We start from the raw sequence: 22,383 nt of genomic DNA, 5'->3' as shown, positions 1-22,383 counted from the left end.
CCACAAAAAAAAAAAAAAAAAAAAAAAAAAAAAATGAAGAGGTCAATTAATAGTGCTAACAAGTATCACGGAGAGCTAACTGCGTGACGGGTGTCATGGGAAGTGCATGTTGTACCCTGTCTCGTCTAATCCTCAGAAGGACTCTTCAAGGCAGGGACTACTACCGCCATCGGTTTCCTCGTGTGTAAAGTAAGGACGCGGACGCGGTAGGGTTGGTAAGCGGTTTACAGGTAGGACAGGCATAAGAATTGGCAGCTACCAGGACTTTGCAAAGACAGAGAGAATGCCAGCAGGTGCTGCGAACAAATGAATGTGTATTTCTGTGTGGGTATTAACCATGTCTCTGATTGTCAAGACTGCAAGAATGTGCCAGAAACAACTGGTCCAGGACAAGCATTGGCCAGAGCACATGCTTCACAGTCGACAAGAGGGAGATAATACTGAAGGGAAGGAGTGGCTGTGATAGGGAAAGCATAGTGAAATATTTTAGCGGAAAGCATCTGGCAAGTAGCTCCCCAAGGAAGAGAGCGTTAATGATCATGGCTTTGGACGGGCACCAAACATGCATTTAGGCAAAATGTGGGAGGTGAACACCAGCGGCGGGAACATGGTCATGGTCAGAGAGGTGCCTCGTGGGGAGAGGATGAGCTGGCCGAGCGGGGGAGGGGCGGTGGAAGCTTCTGGACTCGAGGCAGGCGAGGGGTTCCAGGAAGCGCAGGCCCAGGTAGGAGGCAGAATTCCCAGCTCGACGGAATCCCCGCTCTCTGCAGCTGTGGTCTGAGCTCTGATGTCTCACATAACGCAGGGCCATTGGTGCCGAGAGAATGATCTAAAGCCAGATCACATTTCCTGAGGCTCCTCTGTGGCTCCAGGACCAAGGTCAAAACCACCCTTCCGTTAACCGGGTGTAATGAGAGTCCCCTTTATGTCTGATGAAGCCTCTTCTCACTGCTCAGGTCTTAGCTCAAATGTCACCTTCTCAGAGTGTCCCCCCCACTTCCGTTACTCTGGTCCTCTCGTCTCTCACTAACTAACACATTACCTGGTTTTCTTTCCTTTTCCCAGAACAGGTCGCTGTGTGACATTACTTCCCCCAGGAGAAAGTAAGCTCTGTGTCCCCAGGACCTGGGACCCAGCCTGGCACAGAGGCTCTGGAGGACTGGGGTTTGGAGAAGCACTTTGCCTTCATCTAGGGACAAAACGTTCATCTTTATAATAGATATGAAATAGTCCGGTTTAGGACATCTGATGTTCGGTTAAGCTCACCTGTGCAAGTGCCACCTGAGCTACCGTTCCTTTGATCGTCTCATGCTGTTGTGTCCCTGTGATGTCCAGGCTCGGATGAGAAGCGCAGCCCTTCCCACCCGGGTCTAAGGGGACTAGTGCGGAGAGATCACCACACGTGTATCGTCGCAGACGCTGGGTCAAGCGTTTGTGTGTGGTGCAGGGAACACGGGACAGAGATTTGACACCACCTGGGGACAGGGGAGGCTTCTCAGAGGGTTTTTCCTTCCAGAGCGAGAGCAAAGGCACGGAGGCAAGTGGGAGCCTGGCTTGGTGGAGGACCTGTCTCAGCTCACCTGGCTGCTGATTTTGATGCCTGTGTGTATGGCTAGGAAGAGCTGCGAGGGGGCCAAAAGGCAACTAGCAGAGGCTTGGCGAGCTCTGGCTGGAATACCCTGCAGGCAACGGAAGCGAGTGAGGGCTTTGAAGCAGTGCAGCAACAGGTTGGGATTTATGTCATTAAATATGTCACTTTGGAGGCAATGACTTACACAGAGGGAAAGAGGGTGAGGAGGGAAGGTGGAATTGGGAAACTATAGCAGGTATCCAGGAGAAAAACTATCAGACTCCAAGCTAGTGGTAGGAGCATGGTAGTAATAACAGAATTACCAGCAATAGTGGAAGCTAACTTTTGTTGGCCATTTACTACATATCAGGGACTATGTTAAGAGGGGCTTCCACGCCCAGCGCCATTTGATTCTCAGGGAGGGGCCATGGAGATGGAGGGGAGGAGATACATTCGAACTATTTCAAAGGGGACTTTTGGAGGATTTGCTGCTTGACTTACTCTCGACGTGCTAAGTTTGGGTGGATCATGGTTTTCTTCCCTGGGGCAGGGAGCACGGGAGAAATAGATCTGAGGTGGGGAGGGAGTGATAGAAGGTGGCATTTGGGAAGGTTCAGTTTCAGGTTCCTGTGGGACATTTAGGTGAATGTGGGGCTTAAAAGTGAAGTCTAGGCTGGAGACAGACTTGGGAGAATCAGTATGTATGTGCATGTTAACACCAGCTACTGGGTAGGAACAAAGCCTAGAAGGAAGAAGCATTCTGAGGGGGGCAAAGAAAGGGGAGCTCTGAGTTGCAGAGGAAGATGGAAAAACGAGTCAGGTAGGTTGGGATGGAACCAGGAGAAAGCTGTATCATGGGAACAAAGAGAAGAGAGAACGTCAAAGCAACCTAAGTGTCCAATCAACAGATGAATGGAAAAGGAAGATGTGGTATGTATACACAATGGAATATTACGCAGTCATAAAAAAGAATGAAAATGTTGCCATTTGCAGCACCATGGATGGATTTGGAGGACATTATGCTAAGGCAGATATGTCAGACAGAGAAAGACAAATACTGTCTGATATCACTCATATGTGGAATCTAAAAAACTAGTGAATAGAACAAAAAAGAAGTAGACCCACAGATATAGAGAGCAAACTAGTGCCTACCATTGGGAAGGTGTGGGAGGGGCAATCGGAGGGAAGAGGATTAAGAGGTACAAACTATTAGGTATAAAATAAACTACAAGGATATACTGTACAACATGGGGAATATAGCCAATATTTTATAGTAACTATCAATGGAGTATAACCTTGAAAAATTATGAATCACTGTATTGTACACCTGTAACTTATATAATATTGTACAGCAACTATACTTGAATAAAAAATAAATTAAAAAAAATTTTAATTAAAAAAAGAAGAGAGAATTTCAAGAATTGTGAGTGAGCAATAGCATAAAAAAATGCAGTCAGGGGCTTCCCTGGTGACGCAGTGGTTGAGAGTCTGCCTGCCGATGCAGGGGACGTGAGTTCGTGCCGTGGTCCGGGAGGATCTCACATGCCGCGGAGCGGCTGGGCCCGTGAGCCATGGCCGCTGAGCCTGCGCGTCCGGAGCCTGTGCTCTGCAACGGGGAGGCCACAGCAGTGAGAGGCCCGCGTAGCGCAAAAAAAAAAAAAACCAAACCAAAACAAAAAACAAAACAAAACAAACAAAACAAAACAAAAAACAAGGACTTCCCTGGTGGCACAGTGGTTGAGAGTCCGCCTGCCGATGCAGGGGACGCGGGTTCGTGCCCCGGTCCGGGAAGATCCCACAAGCCGTGGAGCGGCTGGGCCCGTGAGCCATGGCCGCTGAGCCTGCGCGTCCGGAGCCTGTGCTCCGCAACGGGAGAGGCCACGACAGTGAGAGGCCCGCGTACCGCCAAAAAAAAAAAAAATTCAGGAGGTTTCAGGCAAGCTGAAATCTGCAAAATATTTATTCTACATGGCGATCAGATGTCTTGGCAACCTTGAGGAGAAGGGCTTCAAGGATGAGCAGGTGGCAGAACTCAGGGCACAGTGGATGAGAAATAAAAGGAAAAGGAAAAGGATGTTGGGTGCGGGCAGCTGTGCAGGCAAAGAGAAGAAAGGATGGACCATGTTTGCAGGAGACTTTATTGTTGAAAAAGAGTTTTGGAAATTTTCTTAACACAGGTGACATGGTCATGGGAAGGAGCTAATAGAGAAGGAGAGATGAAAATACAAGTGACAGAAGGTATAACTGATGGAGCGAAGAGGAAACGGGACCCAGACACCATCACAGAAGAAGACATCGCCGCAGGAGAAGTTCTAAGAATTCTAGTTTTCCAAATTTTACAGTTTCTTCATCTTATATTTTAAAGAAGCGTATAAAATGGACATTAAGCTTTAGTTCATCGACGTGAAAAATGATCTTTCCACAGTCTAGTTAATTAAAATAGTAAATGCCTAAATCTGGTAATATTTTTTTCCTTGTTTTCACTCTCGCCACAGGTTAGTGGCCACACTCAGCATTTGTAGAGAAATTATAGAAGAGATACAATAATGAGGATCGGGGTGGCAAAGGCACGGGCCCAGATGCTGGCAGTCTCTCCTACATGCCCCTGGGGGACATCCAAAACCACCCGCTCTCTCCCACCGCGTACAAGAGCAGGGTCAGCTAGCTTCCTTCTTCAACGGCACTCACTCCATCACTCCCAATGTTAGAATATGAAACCCACACGCCATCCTTGATTCAGAAGCTAACGATCCACCTGGAATCAGACTCCAGCCCAGGAGCAGGATGGGATATCTCTTAAACGATCTATGCGGATTTTAGGGGCTCTTCTGTTTGGACAAGCCCCCCACACTTTCCACTCCTCTGAGCCTTGCCTTCTTGCCAGACCTTGGAGGCCTGGACCTCAGCTGTCTTCCCCATTCAGAGCTGGCACATTTTATTTGTTTTAATCTGGGATTGTCCCTTGGCCAAGCTCCTGACTCCTCTCCTATGGACTGACGCCTGACCTGGATTTGGTCTTCACCGCCACCTCCGTGGCTGACCACTCAGGGCATATCCTGCTGATCAGTTTAAACAAGGTAGCAGATCACTTGGACGGCTTCCTAGAGGACGGCTCAGCTCTCGTTCTGGACACTGTCTGCTCAGGACTCCTCCACACTGGGAGAGTTTATCCACAATCCCTGTCCTGCTGCCTTTTCCTGGAGAACTCGTTCCCTGGGGAAAGAGTGATCCCCGTGCTTCCCTGCTTGTCCTTCAGATTCAGGGAGCCCACAGCTAAGGTCCTCCAGGATCCCTGAGCATCTGTCCAACCACCCCGTCCTAGGCATCCAACACCCAGCTTCCTGCCCGTCTCTCTAGCTATTATAGACGGGAAGGCAGGGCTGTGTGTGTCTCCATCCCAACAGTGTTTGGAATCTGGCGGGTGGTTAACAGCAAGTAGTTGAAAGGATGAATGAATAAATGCGTGGATGTTACAGCTGGCTCCTTTCATTCCTATATGGACTCCTTTTTCCTTTCCAAATCTTTTTGCCTGTCACTCTATCACAAGCGGGCATGGCTCGTTTGTTTTGTTTTATTGTGCTTTTTTTTTTTAAAAAAAAATAAATTTAGTTATTTATTTATTTTATTTTTGTCTGCGTTGGGTCTTTGTTGCGGCGCGCAGGCTTCTCATTGCGGTGGCTTCTCCCATTGCGAAGCACGGGCTCTAGGCGTGCGGGCTTCAGTAGTCGTGGCACGTGGGCTCTAGAGCGCAGGCTCGGTAGTTGTGGCTCACGGGCCCAGCCGCTCCGCGGCATGTGGGATCCTCCCGGACCAGGGCTCGAACCCGTGTCCCCTGCATTGGCAGGCGGATTCTTAACCACTGCACCACCAGGGAAGCCCTCGCTTATGTTTTTAAAAACTCTCTTTTTAGAAAAAAGCCCAAAAGAAAAAAAAAATCTTTTGTATCGAGGTTGTGCAGTGGATGATAACCAACAGAAGAGAAGAACTATCTATTTCAGGAATACAGCAGAAATTCATGGGTTCAGATGGCACAAATCCTGAATTTCTCAATTCAGCAAACTTTCTCTTTATAGTGTAAATCGCTTTTGTAAATAAGAGCAGGGAGACAGAGGATCTAAAATATTTAAAACAAATTCTGCACTCAGCATTTCAGGAATACTGATGAATATTTAGGTAAATGCAAACGACTCTTCATTTTCACCCATTTACTAAAATGGCATTTGCCATTCCTAAGAAGCTCGGTTACTGAATCACTTGTAACATATATTCCACGTCCCCACGAAGACACCCAAGGTCCTCCACCTCCTGTCCACTACTGACCTTGGGGAGATGGGACTCCAGCCTCTGGGCACTCAATGAGCTTAATGCTTTAGTGATGTCTGCGGGACCCTAAACACACCGGCTGATTCACACCCCGTGGCCTTGTCATAGTCTCATCTCCTGGAAAGCCTGGTCCAGCTTCCTTCAGCTGTGGTCTGGGACTTCTCTTACCGGGCTTTGTTTTTCTGAATCTCCTGGTTGGACTGACTGCCCCTCTTCTTTGTTTTCAAAGCCCTCAGCAGAATGAGCCTATCGCTTGCCCGGAAACTGGGTTCTACTCGCTGTGGAGAATCCCAGCACCAAACACAACTCCGGGCATAGAGCAGGCACTCAGTACGATGGAGACGGGACTGAGCTCAACAGCTCCATTGCAGACGTTCCACACACGAAGAGTTAACAAAAACCACCTTAACGTTATTTTATGATTGAAACGGGCCTTCATTCTAATTGGCCTGAATGAGTGAGACTGCAGTGTCCTATTAATGTTGTATCGTCTACCTCAGGGGATTTCCACGATATGTCATGGGAACAATGCATGTGAAAATAGTTTTTAAGGTACTAAACAAACGTGAACAGGTATTTAAATTTCATTATTGAACTAAAAGTACATTAGTTATGCAATGTTTTCTAATGGGATTATTTGAAATTAAGATTCTTTCATATTTTTATGAACAAGAACACATTCTATACTCTGTTAAAAGAGACATGACTTTAAAGCATTTATTTCAAAAGCCATGTGAAGCAGAATTCCGCTCAAAGCAAACAAACAAGTAACACTACAATGACACGAGAAATTGTGGGTGTGATGTGTATTCACTCCAGTTCTCTCCTAACTTCAAAATGCTGCAAATGGCCGTGCCTTCTCCGGAACACATGTCTTCGTGGTGACAGTGACTTTTACTACGAAAGTGCTAAGCAGCCTCGGGCAGCGCAATCTTCGTTCGATTGCAGTAACTTACCTTCCTGGAATTTGTAGGCATCAGTAATGTCCCTCATGCCATCTCCTCCAACTTGCTTGGTCACGATTAATTTCCCAGTGTGGGTGGTATCCAGGGTTTCAACCACATGAGTGCCATCTTTCTTAGCTGTAATGTAAACAAGATCACTGTTGACCTGAAAACAGGAGAGGAGACCATTAGCCAGCGTCCAGTGTTCCTGTCACCAAAATCTCTAACTCTCAATAGTGCAGCCATGTAGGGTCCCTGGAGACAGCATTATTCATCGTGCTGAGTCATTTACGTGCCAACCATTTCTTTCTTTCCCTTCTCTTGCTGGCAAATTCTACCTCCTAAGGCAAAGCAGAAAGCACCCTGTTAGTCTCCTTCTCAGACTTCTTTAAGCTGACAGTGATGGCGTGACCTACTTCCAGGAAGAAGAGAAAGTCTGCTGGGTGGCTCCTGGGAGATTTTTCTCCAGGTAGATGCGTAGGTCCAAATCCATCAAGATGTATACATTAAATGTATGCATTTTACATATCAATTTTACCCCGTTGAAGCTTAAAATAATTAAAGCAAGTAAATGGAGAGAAGAAAGGCTGTGGTAGGCAGAGGGGCTGGCCGCTTCAAAGGCTCTGAGGAAGGTACTTGAGAGATGCACTGGATTAGCTGCAGGGAGCACGGGCTCTGGTCTTGGGTGTTAGAAAGTTACCTTGTCCTCTCTGAACCTCCGTTCCTGCTTCTATAAAATGAAAATGATTACACTTGTTCTGCCAGTTTCATAGAGGCGCCTTGGGACTGAGCGAGATAGAATCTATGTGAGCATGATTCTCACAGAGGTTTGTAAACATCAAAATTGAGTAAAAATGTAATGATCATTACTAGGTAATGGGAAAACTTGATGATAGATCCCTAGCTTTTAAAGATGAGGTTTAAGAGAGCAACTTTTCTCTGCTTTCTCACAAAATGTTCTGAATTTACGTGAAGTCTGATCTCCATTAAGGAGAAAGGAAGTAGTCAATATGTATTGACCCATAATGTTTCAGGGACATTTTTAAATGATTTAATTTAAACGCCATAACGACAATCCTGTGAGGTAGGTACTATTATCCCTGTATTATAGGCGAGGCACCAAGAATCAGAGAGTCAGCAGAGTGTTTGTGGCCACACGGCTGGGAGGTGGTGGAGAAGAAGTACAAACGTGGGCAGGGTCACGCCCATTGCACATGCCCTGACCTTCACCCTGGGTGGTCATAGCACCTGCCCTGACCTTCACCCTGGGTGGTCATAGCACCTGCCCTGACCTTCACCTGGGTGGTCATAGCACATGCCCTGACCTTCACCCTGGGTGGTCATAGCACATGCCCTGACCTTCACCCTGGGTGGTCATAGCACATGCTCTGACCTTCACCCTGGGTAGTCATAACACCTGCCCTGACCTTCACCTTGGGTGGTCATAGCACATGCCCTGACCTTCACCTTGGGTGGTCATAGTACATGCCCTGACCTTCACTCTGGGTGGTCATAGTACACGCCCTGACCTTCACCTTGGATGGTCATAGCACCTTCCCTGACCTTCACCTTGGGTAGTCATAGCACCTGCCCTGACCTTCACCTTGGATGGTCATAGCACCTTCCCTGACCTTCACCTTGGGTAGTCATAGCACCTGCCCTGACCTTCACCTTGGGTAGTCATAGCACACGCCCTGACCTTCACCCTGGGTGGTCATAGCACTTGCCCTGACCTTCACCCAGGGTGACCCGTACATGTTCCCTGGAGTTTCACAGCTCACTGCCTCTCCCGCATCACCCCGCAGGACCATGGCGCCACGTGATGAGGAGGTGCTTCCAGGCCCGGGGCCTGGGTGGTTCTTTGCTGCCTCAGATTTCTGAGGGGGGACAATGCTGGCTCTGCTCCTCAGCAGAGTATCCAGGGCTCGGAGGCGAAAGACACATGATGTGAAAGGCTGAAATGTGAAACCAGGAATCGGGACAAGAGGGGACAGAGCAGACACCTAAAGAATATTTCTCCTTTTGGAAAAAAAAGTTCAAGGAAACGTTAAGTGAGCTTCCTGAGAATTTCAGCCTTCCCTCTGGAGGAGACCATGCAGGCATGGACAGCTCCCTCCTCACTTGCAAATTACAGCCACGATGATGGTAAATATCCTCTTAATAAACAACTCTTACGGCAGCTTTCAGTTTTCCAGGGAGACAAGGCTAAATATGAAAGTGGATAAATCCTTGTCTCCCCTTGAGCATAGCTTAGGAAATTCATGTAGGCTAAAATCTCAGGCCAGCCCACTACACCGTCCCTTGTGAGGAAAGGAAAGGAGAAACACACACATAAAATGGCTTTTGCATAGGTATGTTGGGCGTGAGGGTTTAGGGCAAGGATCCTTTCCAAGTGACATCTGCAAGCTTTCTTTTCGGTTGCAGCCGCTAGTGTGGTGGTTCTCCATCCTGACTGCACATAAGAATCACCGAGGGGCTTAGAAAGTGTATGCAAGACCAGCTGGATCTCTATGGTAGAACAGTCATAAGGGGAAGAAATATTGGACCTCGGCTATGTGACTTTGGGCAAGTTACTGAATATCTCTGAGCCTGGGTTTAATTATACCTCCTCTGCAAGGCTGGCAAGTAGATCAGCAACACCTGTGAAAGTCCTATGTTTAATCTCTTTTGAGTGGAAAGGAGTCTTCGGGGCCATCTAGCCTTACCCACACATTTGAAAGGGCTCTGGTCACGCAGAACCTGGACAACCCAACGTGAAGTATGGCTATTCTCGGCCCCACCACCCCTTGCTTCTCGGTCAGACGCGGGCACTTCCAAAGTGGGGTGGACAGTAGTGGGGGAGCTTTCCTACCGGGAGGAACAGTATATGGGTAAAGACTCTGATATGTTTGGATATCACGTTTGGATGTTTGGATGTTTCAGGGCCCCTGGGGCTCAGCAAAGGTGGGCTGGGTCCTCAGGCTAGAGGGGCCTCTTTGCAAACTTCTGCTTGTTGTAAACGTGTGTCCACTGCTGGCAGAAGCTACACCTCTCGCCTCTCAGGATGGAAGCTCTGGTGTTCAGGACCCAGGACAGTGTTTGCTCTCTTCATTTGTTCCCAAGTGGAAGGAGCTGCCCTGCAGGCTGTGCTGAGAAGGTGGTGCTCTTTCCAGGGCTTCTGAGGGAGGCAGTGGACGCCCACCCGGCCCTGGAGCCTTCCTGGCACAACCGCCAGACGGCCACCCCGTGCCTGCCACTCCTTCAGCCCGTAGGGGCTGGCTACGCGGCCACACTCCTGTGTGTGTCCCCTGCTGCTGCATACGTGGGCCTCATCTCCCACCAGGACTGCTGGCACTTGAGGGTGCCACGTGACCCCTGTCTCTCTGGGATCCTGCTCTCAGCAGCGTACTGTGCACACGCTTTTGCTTTGCTCTATTCATTCATGTATTTACTGGTGGCTGCCACGTGCCAGACCCTGCTTTCAGCGATGAGAACCCAACAGAGCCTACCTGCGTGGAACTTACATTCTAGCAAGGAGAGAAATAATAACACTAAGTCAGAGCAGAAGGACAGAAACAACAGGGCAGGTGGTGATGTTTCAGGTGGGAGGTGGTGTGAGTGAAGGTCTCTTCGAGGAGGTGAGCTGAACAGAGATCTGGATGCAGGGAGGGAACGGGACCTGCGAAGTGGGGTGGAGGGTAGGGGAGGAGCTGCCATAGCCAAAGGAACCGTATGTGTAAAGACTCTGACAAAAGAGCAAGAAGGCCAGTATGGCTGGAAGGAAATGAGCAAGGGATGGGGGTGGAGGGGAAGCCAGGGTCCAGGTCACACAGAATCTTGCAATGATTTATGCTTCAGTGTATTGTAAAAGTGATGGGAATCCATTAGGAGGTTTGGGGCAGGGGAGTGACATGTTTCTATTTACATTATGGAGGATACTTCTGGCTGGTTTGTGGAGAATAAACAGGAAAGGGGCAAGCGAGGAGGAAGCAGATGATTTAGGGGCAGACGTCCCAGATCTCAGTGCTGTTCAGAGCTCAGAGGGTAGTGATGGAGATCACTGGCGTGGTTGGACCTGTGATTTATTGGAAGGCATTATATTTCCGGCAAGATGCCTGAGGAAGGTTAAGAAGAGAAGCCAAGATGATTCCAAAGTTTCATAGGTTACTTGAACGAATGGGTGAACTATTTTAGATCAGACTAGGGGATGCCAGAAAATGGGCTGCATCTAATGAGTGGTAGCAAAATAAACGACCTTGAACTGAGAACGAAGAACCTGCAGAGGGGCATTCGTACAGTTAGTGTACGGGGAACTGCAGGCCCAGAGCAAGGGAAGGTGTGGCTTCTGGAGCGATGGGGTGGCGACTGTGGCCCCGAGGAGCCTGTCACTGCTGCCGTGAAAATTAGCTCGGGGCCAGGGAGGGAAAACGGGCGCGTGCGTGTGCACGTGAGTTTGAGTGGGATGGCGTGAAGGGGTCAACAGACACAACTAGAAGAAACTAAGACAGAAGAGAAGCGGCAGCTCATGCTTAGTGAACGCGGGAATTGCGTGGGGATCGGGAAAGTAGCCCCGACACTGAGAACCGTTCTGCTCTCTGTAGGAGCCCCAGGTCCCCAGGAGTCAGAGAGGACAGGCCGAAGAGCCTCCAGAACCACGAAACTCACCGCAGGGCTGAGGGCATGAGAAAGGAGGGGGGTAGAGAAGTAAGCTTCAATCCCTGGAAGAAATCTAGAAATGGGAAGGGTAGATTTCCAAAACGGAGGGGAAGAGGAGAAGGGCAGAGGTAGGATGCTTTTTGTGCATACCTCTCTCATTTGGGGTTCTGCTTTCACTAAAAAAGCCCTGAGAAAACCAAAAGAAGTCAATGAACATGATGCTTGATCTGGCCCGGAAATGAGTAAGGAGTGACCAAGAAAGTGTCTGCCGAGAGGCAAGAAAAGGCACGTTCCGGCTGTGACGTGGCTGGGGTTAGGGAGAGGCAAGCTTAGGCAGCAAGGAGGCGGGAGAGGGAGGCAGGATGCTGTCTAGGACCTGAGAGTCACATAGACTCTCATTAAAGTTAAATCCTCCGCGCCCCATGGAGTCGTACTTTAGGACCCTTGAGAAAAGAGTCCTCACGCACTTTTCAGCAGTTGGAGCATCTCTTATAAATGGCTCAGCCCTGAAGCTCAGCCCGCGCCAAAGCAGCAATCCTACACGCTGTCAGACAAGCCTGCGGTGGGTGAGAGAGGAGTAATTATAACCTGAGAGTCCCGACGACATTCACAACACCCCGATCTAGATTTAATAACAGCAGAAAGCGTTCGCATTAACAGCTCTTAGGCAATTCGCTCTTGGAGGGAGGCTGTTCCTCTCCCCTTCGCAGCAACAAAGCATAATAAAAATACAAAAACAAGGCCTCGCGAGTGTTAAGAGTGATTTCCTATTAAGAAGCGCTCGTAGCGTCAGCAATGATCAGACGGCAGCTGGGGAGGATTGGATAAATCTTTAAATCTCAAAATGCAGTCGAGAGGGTGAAAGTCCAAATACAGTCTGCCTGTTTCTCCCAAGGCTTCTGGAAACTGTAACGGTCGGAACAGTAGAAGAGACACTGTTCCTTTTGTGTAATTCACATTTCCGCTTTTGCTTATTTCCGAAACATTTCCCAGGCCTGCCCGCTCCTTCCGCGCCTGTCGCCGTTTGTTTGTCTGCTCTGGGCGTGGAGTAACGTTGCAGCCTTCCCGTGTCCCCCGCCCGAGGCCTTCCCTTCAAGGCTGTGCCGCACGGGTTCCCGTCCCTTCCCCGTGGGAAGCCTCTCGTTTACGGGACGAGGTGCCCGTCTCTCAGGACAGAAGGTCCCGTGTCTAGTTCCATCATTTGACGCCTCCCAGCACATCACTTTTCATGAACCTGTAGAGTTTTTAATTGTCTGCACATACCATTCGGAGGCTCAAGTTTTCTCCTCTGTGTAAAATTCTTTCCTTCCTCTGGCTTCTTTCATACCCCCTTTGCCTGAATAATTACTAAACATCCCTCCAGACTTGCTTCAGGCTCTACTCCCCCCAGGCAGCTTCCCTGGCCCTCCTTGCACGGGCTCCTGTAATACGCCACTCATCGTACTGTGGCTATCATGTAGCTGTCCTTGTGTCTGTTCCCAGATCACTCTCCCTAGACAGGGTCTTGTGGCCTTTGCTGTCCTGCCTCAGTTCCTAGCTCATATTTCTCAATTAACTTAAACGCAAGTCATTGATCACCTACATTGCTCATCTGACATTTAGTTCCATAGCATCTCTTGCGTTATTGCTATTTAAATGTTGCTGTGTTTACGTACCACCATCTCCACCAAGAATCAAGTTTCTTAAGGACATAGGCTTCTGAATGCCCACAGTGCCTGGCACGTAGTGATAATAGACATTTGCTCATTCTAGAATAGTAGCAGAGAGTGGTTTTTACTGGCACGAGCTCAGGTGCCTGCCTGGCTTTAAATCTTGGCACTACTCTTTGTTGGTTAGATGATTGTGGAAAGGTAATTGAACCACTCTTTGCCTCATTTTTCTTTTCTGTAAAATGGGAAGAATTATAACACCCATTTTAAAGGGTTGCTAAGAGCATCACATGGTAGGCAAAGTGATTACGTAGCAGTAGGCATTATTTCACTGCGATCATTCGTGAAATTATACTCTAGGTCAGTCCTGCCTCTCAGCCTCTCATAAATCTCTGCTCCTCACCCCTACCTTCAGCAGCCTCCTGGCCTTCTCCTTCCCCTGATGTCTCTTACATTTAATTTGACTTTCTGAGCTCCCTTTGAAGCACCCTTGAACTGCCCTCTCTGCTTCCAACCTCCATCCAGTTCTTGCAGAATTTCAGACCCTTTCCCAAACCGTCCCTATCCACCCTTTAGTGTGCAGAGTTCCAGACCCTCTTCTCCCCTCCGTATCCTAGCAGCTGTACTCTCTGTCTCCACTGTTGGAGGATGGCCTGGAATGGCAGGAAATGGACTGGAGTTCCCAGACTAAGCCTGTAGTTGGGGTGTGTTTGGGTGTTGTTCCACGTGAGCTGTTGGGCTAGTCTCAGGGTGAAGAAGTACGCTCTGCCATTTCAATTCATGGACCGTCTCCACCAATTTTTTGTTGAGCGATTCATTTAGTCACTTAATTTCTTGGGAGCCGTTGATACCTACTTCAGGGGTACAGAGAACTAAGCTAAGGTTAGTAAAGCAGTTGCTTTCCGGTAGAAAAATCTCAAAACATCAAGGAGAGAAAAATGTTTAAGTAAGAACTGCATTTAGCATGCAGCGCCTGGGGGTTGGAATGATGTCTAGTTAACTTTGTAAACATGAAGCATACACGATGTACCTGGGAAATCTAGAAGTAACAGCCCAGTACCTTATTTTTTGATGTGTTAAGAGGTTGGGAAGGAAAGCAGCTCTTTTCCCCAGCTTTCCACTTACCTCTGCAAAAACGAAGGGTGCGTCAAACTGGAAGCAAACATTGCCGTGCTTAATGGCTTGAACAGAGGCCGGGCCACACCGATACATCCCTGTATCACACAGAGGAGGGAGAGCATGAGTGTGCCGTCTTCAGTTTTGTCCAGATACAGAGCTGATCTGGATCATAGGACCTGAGGTGACTCTGTAGAGACAAATGTTCCTCCACTTCATCACCGAGGTAGCCCCAGTGCTTTCCATGGCCGGAGTGGGTGAATGACCCACATGTGTAATCAAGAGGGGATTGTTGGAAATGACTCTGCAAACTAAAATTTGAAGCCACGGAAAGAATATAGGGCAACATTATCTCTGCGTCTACTCTTCCAACTACAAACAGACTCAACTGTGTTGGTGCCCAGCCGCTGGCTTACATAGGGCTTATCCTTTTATAACTCGTATCTGGAATGTTGGAAACAGTGATCCGTCCTCAGTATTTGTGGTGTTGTTTGTTTGTTTTCACTTTTGTTTTTTTTGTGTTTGGACGTTATGGACACGCGTCAAGTTTAACTGGAGAATCTGGATGTTAGCCACGCACGTGGACCACGTGCACTCAGGAAGTCAGTAGGCTCACGCTGACTTTTACGAAGTCCTTTGAATTTTAACCAGCTAGCTCTCGTTAATAAGAGATTAGCTGCCTTTAGTCACCCAGCTATCTCATCATGATACATAATCCGGAACACCGGGAAAGTGTTGAAATTTCTCTCTTAAAAGCCAGTATTGTACTGGCGTTCCCTTATGAGTACGTAATGAATGTTTTTGTGTATTTACGTGTGCACACATCAATATCTTATATCAACACCTGGGGAGATAAAAGTCATGTCCTAGACCGCTGATTTTTATCCTCATGCTAAAGAGAAATGGGGCCTTATGACGTGTGTGATTTTAGAAAACTTCGGTGGGGGAGGAGGTCATAGCTGCCACGACTCAGCACACACGTTAGAAGATAAGTACCTACATACTCAAGTTTTGAAAGAAATCACACAACCTGAAAAGAAATCAGCGTCTGGAAAAACAACAATTTAAAGGATGATCTGTAATTATTTTTTGAGTTCTTTATTTTCACCACTGCCTTCTATCTTATCACCGTTTATCAGGCAGGGCTGAAGTATATTTTATTATTATTTTGTTTGTTTGTTTGTTTCTTCTTTTTGCGGTACGCGGGCCTCTCACTGTCGTGGCCTCTCCCGTTGCGGAGCGCAGGCTCCGGACGCGCAGGCTCAGCGGCCACGGCTCACGGGCCCAGCCGCTCCGCGGCACGTGGGATCCTCCCGGACCGGGGCGCGAACCCGTGTCCCCTGCATCGGCAGGCGGACTCTCAACCGCGCCGCCAGGGAAGCCCTGCTGAAGTATATTTTATAGCCTAGCAAAAGTGCTTACCCAGATACTTTTTCTCTTGTCTTCAAAACTGCTTATCAAAGCAAGAGTCGATGAGTTATATATGTTAAGTTTTATGCTTTTTTTCCCCCTAAAAGTTACAAAATAATCAGCGTGAAGACGGCCAGTGAAATGAAGGTAAACCTGACCGGCAGGTAGTCAGCCCTGTACATGTGCCCGGGAAGCACACTTCTGGTGCCGTTTCCCACTGGGAGGGAGTGTTTCCCACACATTAAATGCAATCATAAAAGCAAAATAAAGGTTGGTAGTACATCCCTTTCCCTGAAGGAGGATGCGGATTTTACCGTCGCTGTTTTCCTGTGGGGTGCTGTCCACGACTTGCCAGCCTCCAAACCCAACGGGAAGGTCAGGCCTCGTCATCCAGGCTTCGTTCCAGCAGTGGTAGTTCCTTAAAAAAACACCACCCCAGCGAGATTAAACTTCCCATCACATTCAATGCTCCAGGAAATCAAAAAGTGACCATAAATCCTGTGACTATGCTATCTATAAATTATTGGAATGGCTTAAGCTAGCTGGAAGCTTCCCAGAGATATACTGGGGCTCTAGACTTAAGTTTTCTGTGCAGGTCCTTTTCCACTGGCACCCCTGGGGCGGCACTCAGATGGCTGGACATTGCTCTCTCCCCCACTAATATCGGCTTCAAGGCCACCCAGAGATATTCTAATCGATGCCTTCATCAATTTTGGTCTTAACCCTCATCTACTGCCTGATGAAAACAGAATTTACTATGGGCTCAAGGGAGATGGCAGGGAAGAAAAGTTAATTAAAACCGAAATACATATTATCTTTGAATTCTTTTTATATTTATATGTGTATTAGATTTATAAAAAGCATATTCCCTTTGTAACAATTAAGCAGCAGAATGCTTTTGTTTATGGGCTTAGACTATTGCCATAGAAACTGTAATGTTAACTCCTGACTTTAGTTGTCTGTAATTTGTGGCAAATTTCCATCTGGTGTCCAAACGAGAAGGAAAGGCTGTCAGGGTGAGTGTCTCTTTACACTTTATCAAAGGTGGGTGACCCATGAGCTGAAGGCCAGGCAAAACTTTTCAGACTTAGCAAGTGACCCTTGAAGCAAGAGCATGGGATTAAAAATATCATCATGAATTGTATTATTATGTCCTTGGAAAGACCTGAAATTATTTGACATTACAGAAACAAATGGGAGCCCATTAACCTGTCGGCATTATAGAATATATTCATATAGTAATAGCAATTTAATGGTGGCATGAGGTAGTTAGAGCAGTCTTTGTTTATAGCACGGGTGAATTTCAGATCCAGCTACCATCCACCCCATCCACCCATTCCTCAGTGTCCTTCAACGTCAGTAATTCGTGCATGTGTCCATCTCTCTCTGAGTTCAGCTCGTCTTTGATTGGCTCAGTTCAGAGGTATTCACTTATCTACGGGCCCATCATGCAGCAGGCACCATGCTGGACGCCCAGTCATGATCAAGTCATAGGTTCTTGCCCATAAAGAGCCCCACAATTGGGGATGAATGAGGAACACAGAAACCAATTGTTAAAACATTTCATAGGTTTGCTGTGAGGCTTAAACAAGCTAATACATGTACAGCACTTAGAACAGGGTCTGGCCTATGATAAATGCTCAAACTTGGTAATTCTCTGACTTTTAAAAATAATTGATTGAAGTGATGCATGCTACAGGGGAAATTCATTTGGGGTACAATCGGGTCTCAGTGGGGAAGCCCTTGGGGCAGGAGGGAAGGCACCACAGCAGAAGTGATATTTGAGCTGAGTCCCCCCAAATAAATGGGAGTTTAGCAGATTAACAAAAGGACTAAGCACAAAGCTGTGGAGACAAGAAATAGCCACCATGGTGTGTTTGGTGACCTGTATGCTGTTGTGGCCGGTGAGTAGCATGTTTGCATACTTGTGTGCATGGGAGAAGAGGGTTGGCAGGTGAAAATGGGCAGTACATCACAAGACTGTCAGATACACATAGCACTTACTGTGTGCCAGGCACTGTTCTAAAGTCTTTACGGACGTGAATACATATGATGTTCCCAGTACTCTATGAGAAAGGTATTGTTATTATTATCCCCCATTTACAAGGGAGGAAACGGAAGCACAGAGAGGTTAAGAATCTTGCCTGAGGTTGCACAGTGAGTTAGTGATAGAGCTCCAGGATCCATGCTTTTAAACACTGAGCTATGTTGTTGGTGAGGATGAGATTGTGAGATACTTTTATCCCGAGTTAAATATTTGGGCTTTATCCTTGGGCCAGTTAAATTCGCAGATCTGTATTTGTGGAAGCTGGGTGAGGACCAGAGACTGAGCTGAGTTTCCCCTCATCACCGTGGAGAAGGAGAGGAGCTGTCAGAAGGGAACTGTGAGTGCTGAGGAAGCTTTTGAGCTTCCAGGGAGTGTGATGGTTCCATTCACCAAGACTGAATGAAGGAAGAAGAGAAGGTTTGTGCTGGGGGCTGGTGTTGGGTGGGTGACATGTTCACTTGGGACATGATGAACTCAAGTGCCCGTGAGAAACTCAAAGGATGAAACTCACGAGGCATTTTTATATACACACGTGACACTCGGAATTTGACGTAGGAAGCCACTGGTGTCTTTATTGCTGATGGAGGAGAGTGGTGAGTGCAAACGATGTAGAGGGAACAGAAGGGGAGAAATTCGGAGTGGATTTCTCCCCCAAGGGTGACCTAGGTTGTGAATGCCAGAAGAGACGATAGGGCAGTGGCTAGAAAATAATGCAATGCGGGAAGATTGTTTTGATTATTTTTACGTTAGGAGAGATTGTCATGTCTATGGAGGAAGAACCAGTGGAGAGGGAGTGAGATAAAGATAGAATAAAGGGAGAGACGGAATTAAAAAAAGGCTCAAATACCAAGGATGCAGGAGGATGAGGTGGAGAGCAGTGCCATGGACAATTGTGGGCAGCGAGGCATCGTCTGCAGGGGACGCGGGTGCAGATGTAGGTCAGGGTCAAGGTGTGAGGTGCCGGGGCAGGAGCATATGAGGCTGGGAGCCTCTATCTTTGCTCTGAAGCTGGAAGGAGGGTCACGGTGATCAGGTAATAAGCAATGCTAGCTCCCCGTAAGAACGGTAGACGTTGCACCATCAGGCGGAGAGATCCAGAAAGAACAGCAGTGAGACATTTGCAATCCCAAATGGCCACAGCCACGCTTCCTACACAGCCTGCGATGTTTAGCAACCCTGGCTTTCACCAGCACCGCCCTAGGGTAATAGGCCCCAGAACCTCCTTATTTAAATTCAAGTATCCTGGGCCAGGTTAGCCTTGAACAAGATAAATAGGCTTTGCATTTCAGATCTCAGGTAAAGACATTGCTTTGAGGATTTTATTTCTTTTCAAATGACCGGGAGATGGGGAAAGGTTTCTTCTCTCTGACTTCGGTATCTATTGAATAATTAGCTACCCACGGTCTCTTCCACTTTCACCTAAGACTGAGACCTTATTTGTGTGCTTGGGGGTGGAAGAGTGTAATAAGAGGGTCAGGAACTTGTAGCAGTGGGTGAAGTGAACAGAACTTATGCTCTGGAGGAGTTGGGCCTTAGTCAACGGGTGGAAGGCCAGTAGCTGGGCCCCCAGATTGCCATGGGTAGAGGGAGAGGTTGCAACCTCTGAAGAATGGGGCTTCTTCCATCATGCCGTTCTCTCTGCTCAGGAGTGGCCGGGGGAAATGTGTCCTGGGCCAGCCACGCCACGAGGGTCCCCTTTTGGCTGGATGTTCAGTATTTCTGGGTACACACGCCTGCCTTTTACATCTCAAGTTCCCCTATGAAGGGGGTTGACATTTACAGACATTGCTGAATTCCGTTTACCTACTATCCAGCCTGGGAAAATATATATGCTTCTTGGAAAGTTTTTTTTATTTTAAAGCTTTTTAACCTAGATCTGTATCTAGATAAATGTATCTTGCTGTTTCATCATGCACTTGCAGAGTGTGTGGATTCATTTTGTGAGCTCTGCCTGCCTGTTCACCGTCACATTCCCAGAACTAGAACTGGCCCATGGGAGGTGCTCACAAAGTTATCGGTTGCTTGAAAGGCGAGGATATCGCCTAGCAAGGCAGGCATAATTAAATCTTTGTGTGTTTGTTTTTAAGATTCACGGTTTTGTATTTTCTCAGAGCCTTCATTTGAAGCCCGACTTCCCACCATACCATCAAAATATGCGGTGTCCTTTTAAAGTTAAAAAGATTATCAGCCCTCAATGTGATCTAGTATCCTTGTTGCCTCTTTCTAAAGAAGCAGGGTAGAAATTAAGATAAAGCCCCCGTCTCGTCGTCGAAAGTTATTTAATCAAATTGAAAACCACTTCTTCGGGGAGATGATGGAGGTGACAAGTGGACATCACACCTGTACTTTATGTCACTTCCTGTATGTTTCCTGCAGTGGCAGCTAGTGACTTCTAGAACTCCTTTCAAGGATGTAGTAATTTGGCAGTATCGGAGCAAAAGACGCAGAGCCTCACTGGCAAAGCAGCACCACGCACTGCTGGAGGACCCTGGAAGGGATATTGCAGCACTGGTTTAGTTTATCCTTTGATTTGGTCAACTCCTTTCCTTAGAATGACACACATGCAAAGACAAGAATGTGAAATGTTCAACTTTACATAGTTTTTAAGAAGGAGAATCAGAAACTGTCCAATATGTGATTAACTATTTTAAATCACAAAATAAAATACCATTCAGCCATAAAAATCAGATCTGTATTTATTAGGTAGGAAAAATACCCATGGCATATCAATTTTTAAAAATCATGCTACAGAACACCAGGGACGGTGTTCACTGTGTGTGTGTGTATGTGCGGAAGGCAGAACGTTAAATGATGTTCACACTTGTATAAATCCCTCCCTTTGAATGTGGGTGAAGTCCATGAATTGGATGGGACGTTGCTCCTGTGACTACATTTTTACACGGCAAAGAGGATTTGGCAGATGTAATTAAGGTAAGTAAGCTGTTGACTTTGTGTTAATTAAGAAGGAGATTATCATGTGGGCCCGGCCTCATCAGGTGAGCCTTTAAATCTGGGAGGTCTGGGACATAGCAAGCTAGAGATGTGAGGCAGCAATGACATTCTCCTGCTGGCCTCGAAGAAGATGGAAGCTTCCATGAGTTCTACAGCTGCAAGGAACTGAATTTTTCCAAGAACCTGAATGAGCTTGGAAGAGAGCCCTGAGCATCAGAGGGGACCACAGTCCAGGCTAACACTTTGATTGCCATCATTTGAGACCCTAAGCAGGGGACCCAGTTAACCTGGGCCCGAACCCTTTGCCTACAGAGACTGTCGGATAATAAGTTTGTGTTGTTTTAAGCTGCCAAGGTTTTGGAAATTTGTTATGCAGCGATAAAAAAATGAATACAATATGCAAAGGGACCCATTAAAGAATGCTTAGCAAAATGTTATAAATGTTCTGAGTAGCTAGAAAGTGGATGACTCTTATTTTTATACTTTTTTCTGCAACGTTTGAAATTTTTATAATAAATATATACCAGTCCCCCTCACCCCCCAAAAAACAACCATTAAGAGGACTCTTTTTTACTAAAGAAGGAAGAGCACAGTTCTAACAACTGGCTGAGGTCACATCCAGAGTGACAAGCGCCCATGGGAGGGTTCAGAGTGGACAGAAAACACAGCTGAGACCAGGATGGGCTTCGGGGCTCTGTGTGCTGTATGTTCAAAGAAAATAGAGTGGATAATTTAAGCAAGGAGTCCTTTACTGCCTTTAACTTGGCTAACTGCTTAAACATTCCACAGGGTCATCTCATCTGCAATCTGTGCAGAAAATTACGTGGGACTGTAATTTTGTTTCTGCAGCTTTTTTAGGGCTCAAGGGAGAGCATAAATAAGATTGAGAGAAAGCCGGGACAGAGATGTCTTGGATCAACTTCAAGTGTAAACCAAGTCTTGGAATTCTTTTATTTTACAAATGGCAGGGGGTAGAAGAAAGGCCCTGGTCTATCTTGCAAACTATTTGTGTTTGTCGCAGATGGGCACAGCCCTACCTCTCTGGCCCTGTTGTTATGCTCCTGACACAGGCAATGATACTGGTGACAAAAACGACAGCACGCCCTGGACTTGTTAAACTCTGGTCACTCCAGTAACGAAGGGGGGTTGGGGGGGGCGGGAAAGAAGTAGAGACAAGTTGGTGGACTCTGACGCTTGCCTAGTAAGACATTCCAAAGCGGAAATAAAAGCTTGGACCAAGAAAAACCTTGCCAGTCGGGAAAGGTAATGAAGCAAGACAACAGAAGGGAATTATTCAGAGGAAGGGAAGTATGCCGGAGGACTCTTTTATGGAGCTGGGAGCTGGGAGAACCACGCTAGTTCAGAACGCAGCTGTTCACTGTGGGAGTGCTGAAACCAGGAAGGGGCATTTGGAGTTCCTCTGGGGTCTTCTCCACCGAAAGCCAAAAGTCCAATCAGGCGGAGACCAAGTCAGTGCCCCCTGGAGGAACCAATCACCCATCAAGAAAAGAGAGAAAGTAATGAAGGTGATTTGTTTTTGCTTATTATATGCAGGGAAGGGCTCCTATGATGTTCATTAAGAAGTCACAGTTTAGGGCTTCCCTGGTGGCTCAGTGGTTAAGAATCTGCCTGCCAATGCAGGGGACATGGGTTCAAGCCCTGGTCCGGGAAGATCCCACATGCTGCAGAGCAACTAAGCCCGTGCGCCACGACTACTGAGCCTGCGCTCTAGAGCCC

General features: G+C 47.4%; 1 protein-coding gene across 1 annotated transcript in view; it reads right to left on the bottom strand.

Annotated features, from left to right (window-relative positions):
* The window catches only part of F13A1 (coagulation factor XIII A chain), a 150,901-nt gene that overhangs the window by 35,789 nt on the left and 92,729 nt on the right, over positions 1 to 22,383 (bottom strand). Inside the window, exons 9-11 of the mRNA XM_007125187.3 lie at positions 15,962 to 16,065; positions 14,247 to 14,335; positions 6,850 to 7,003 (exon numbers count right to left, since the gene is read on the bottom strand). Coding sequence (XP_007125249.1) covers positions 6,850 to 7,003; positions 14,247 to 14,335; positions 15,962 to 16,065 — 347 coding nt within the window. The remainder of the gene's footprint in view (positions 1 to 6,849; positions 7,004 to 14,246; positions 14,336 to 15,961; positions 16,066 to 22,383) is intronic.

This window comes from Physeter macrocephalus, chromosome 18 (genome assembly GCF_002837175.3).
Source record: "Physeter macrocephalus isolate SW-GA chromosome 18, ASM283717v5, whole genome shotgun sequence".
NCBI classification, from domain to species: Eukaryota; Metazoa; Chordata; class Mammalia; order Artiodactyla; family Physeteridae; genus Physeter; species Physeter macrocephalus.
Note: the sequence above shows the minus strand (reverse complement) of the source record. Positions and strands in the feature narration are given on the sequence as shown.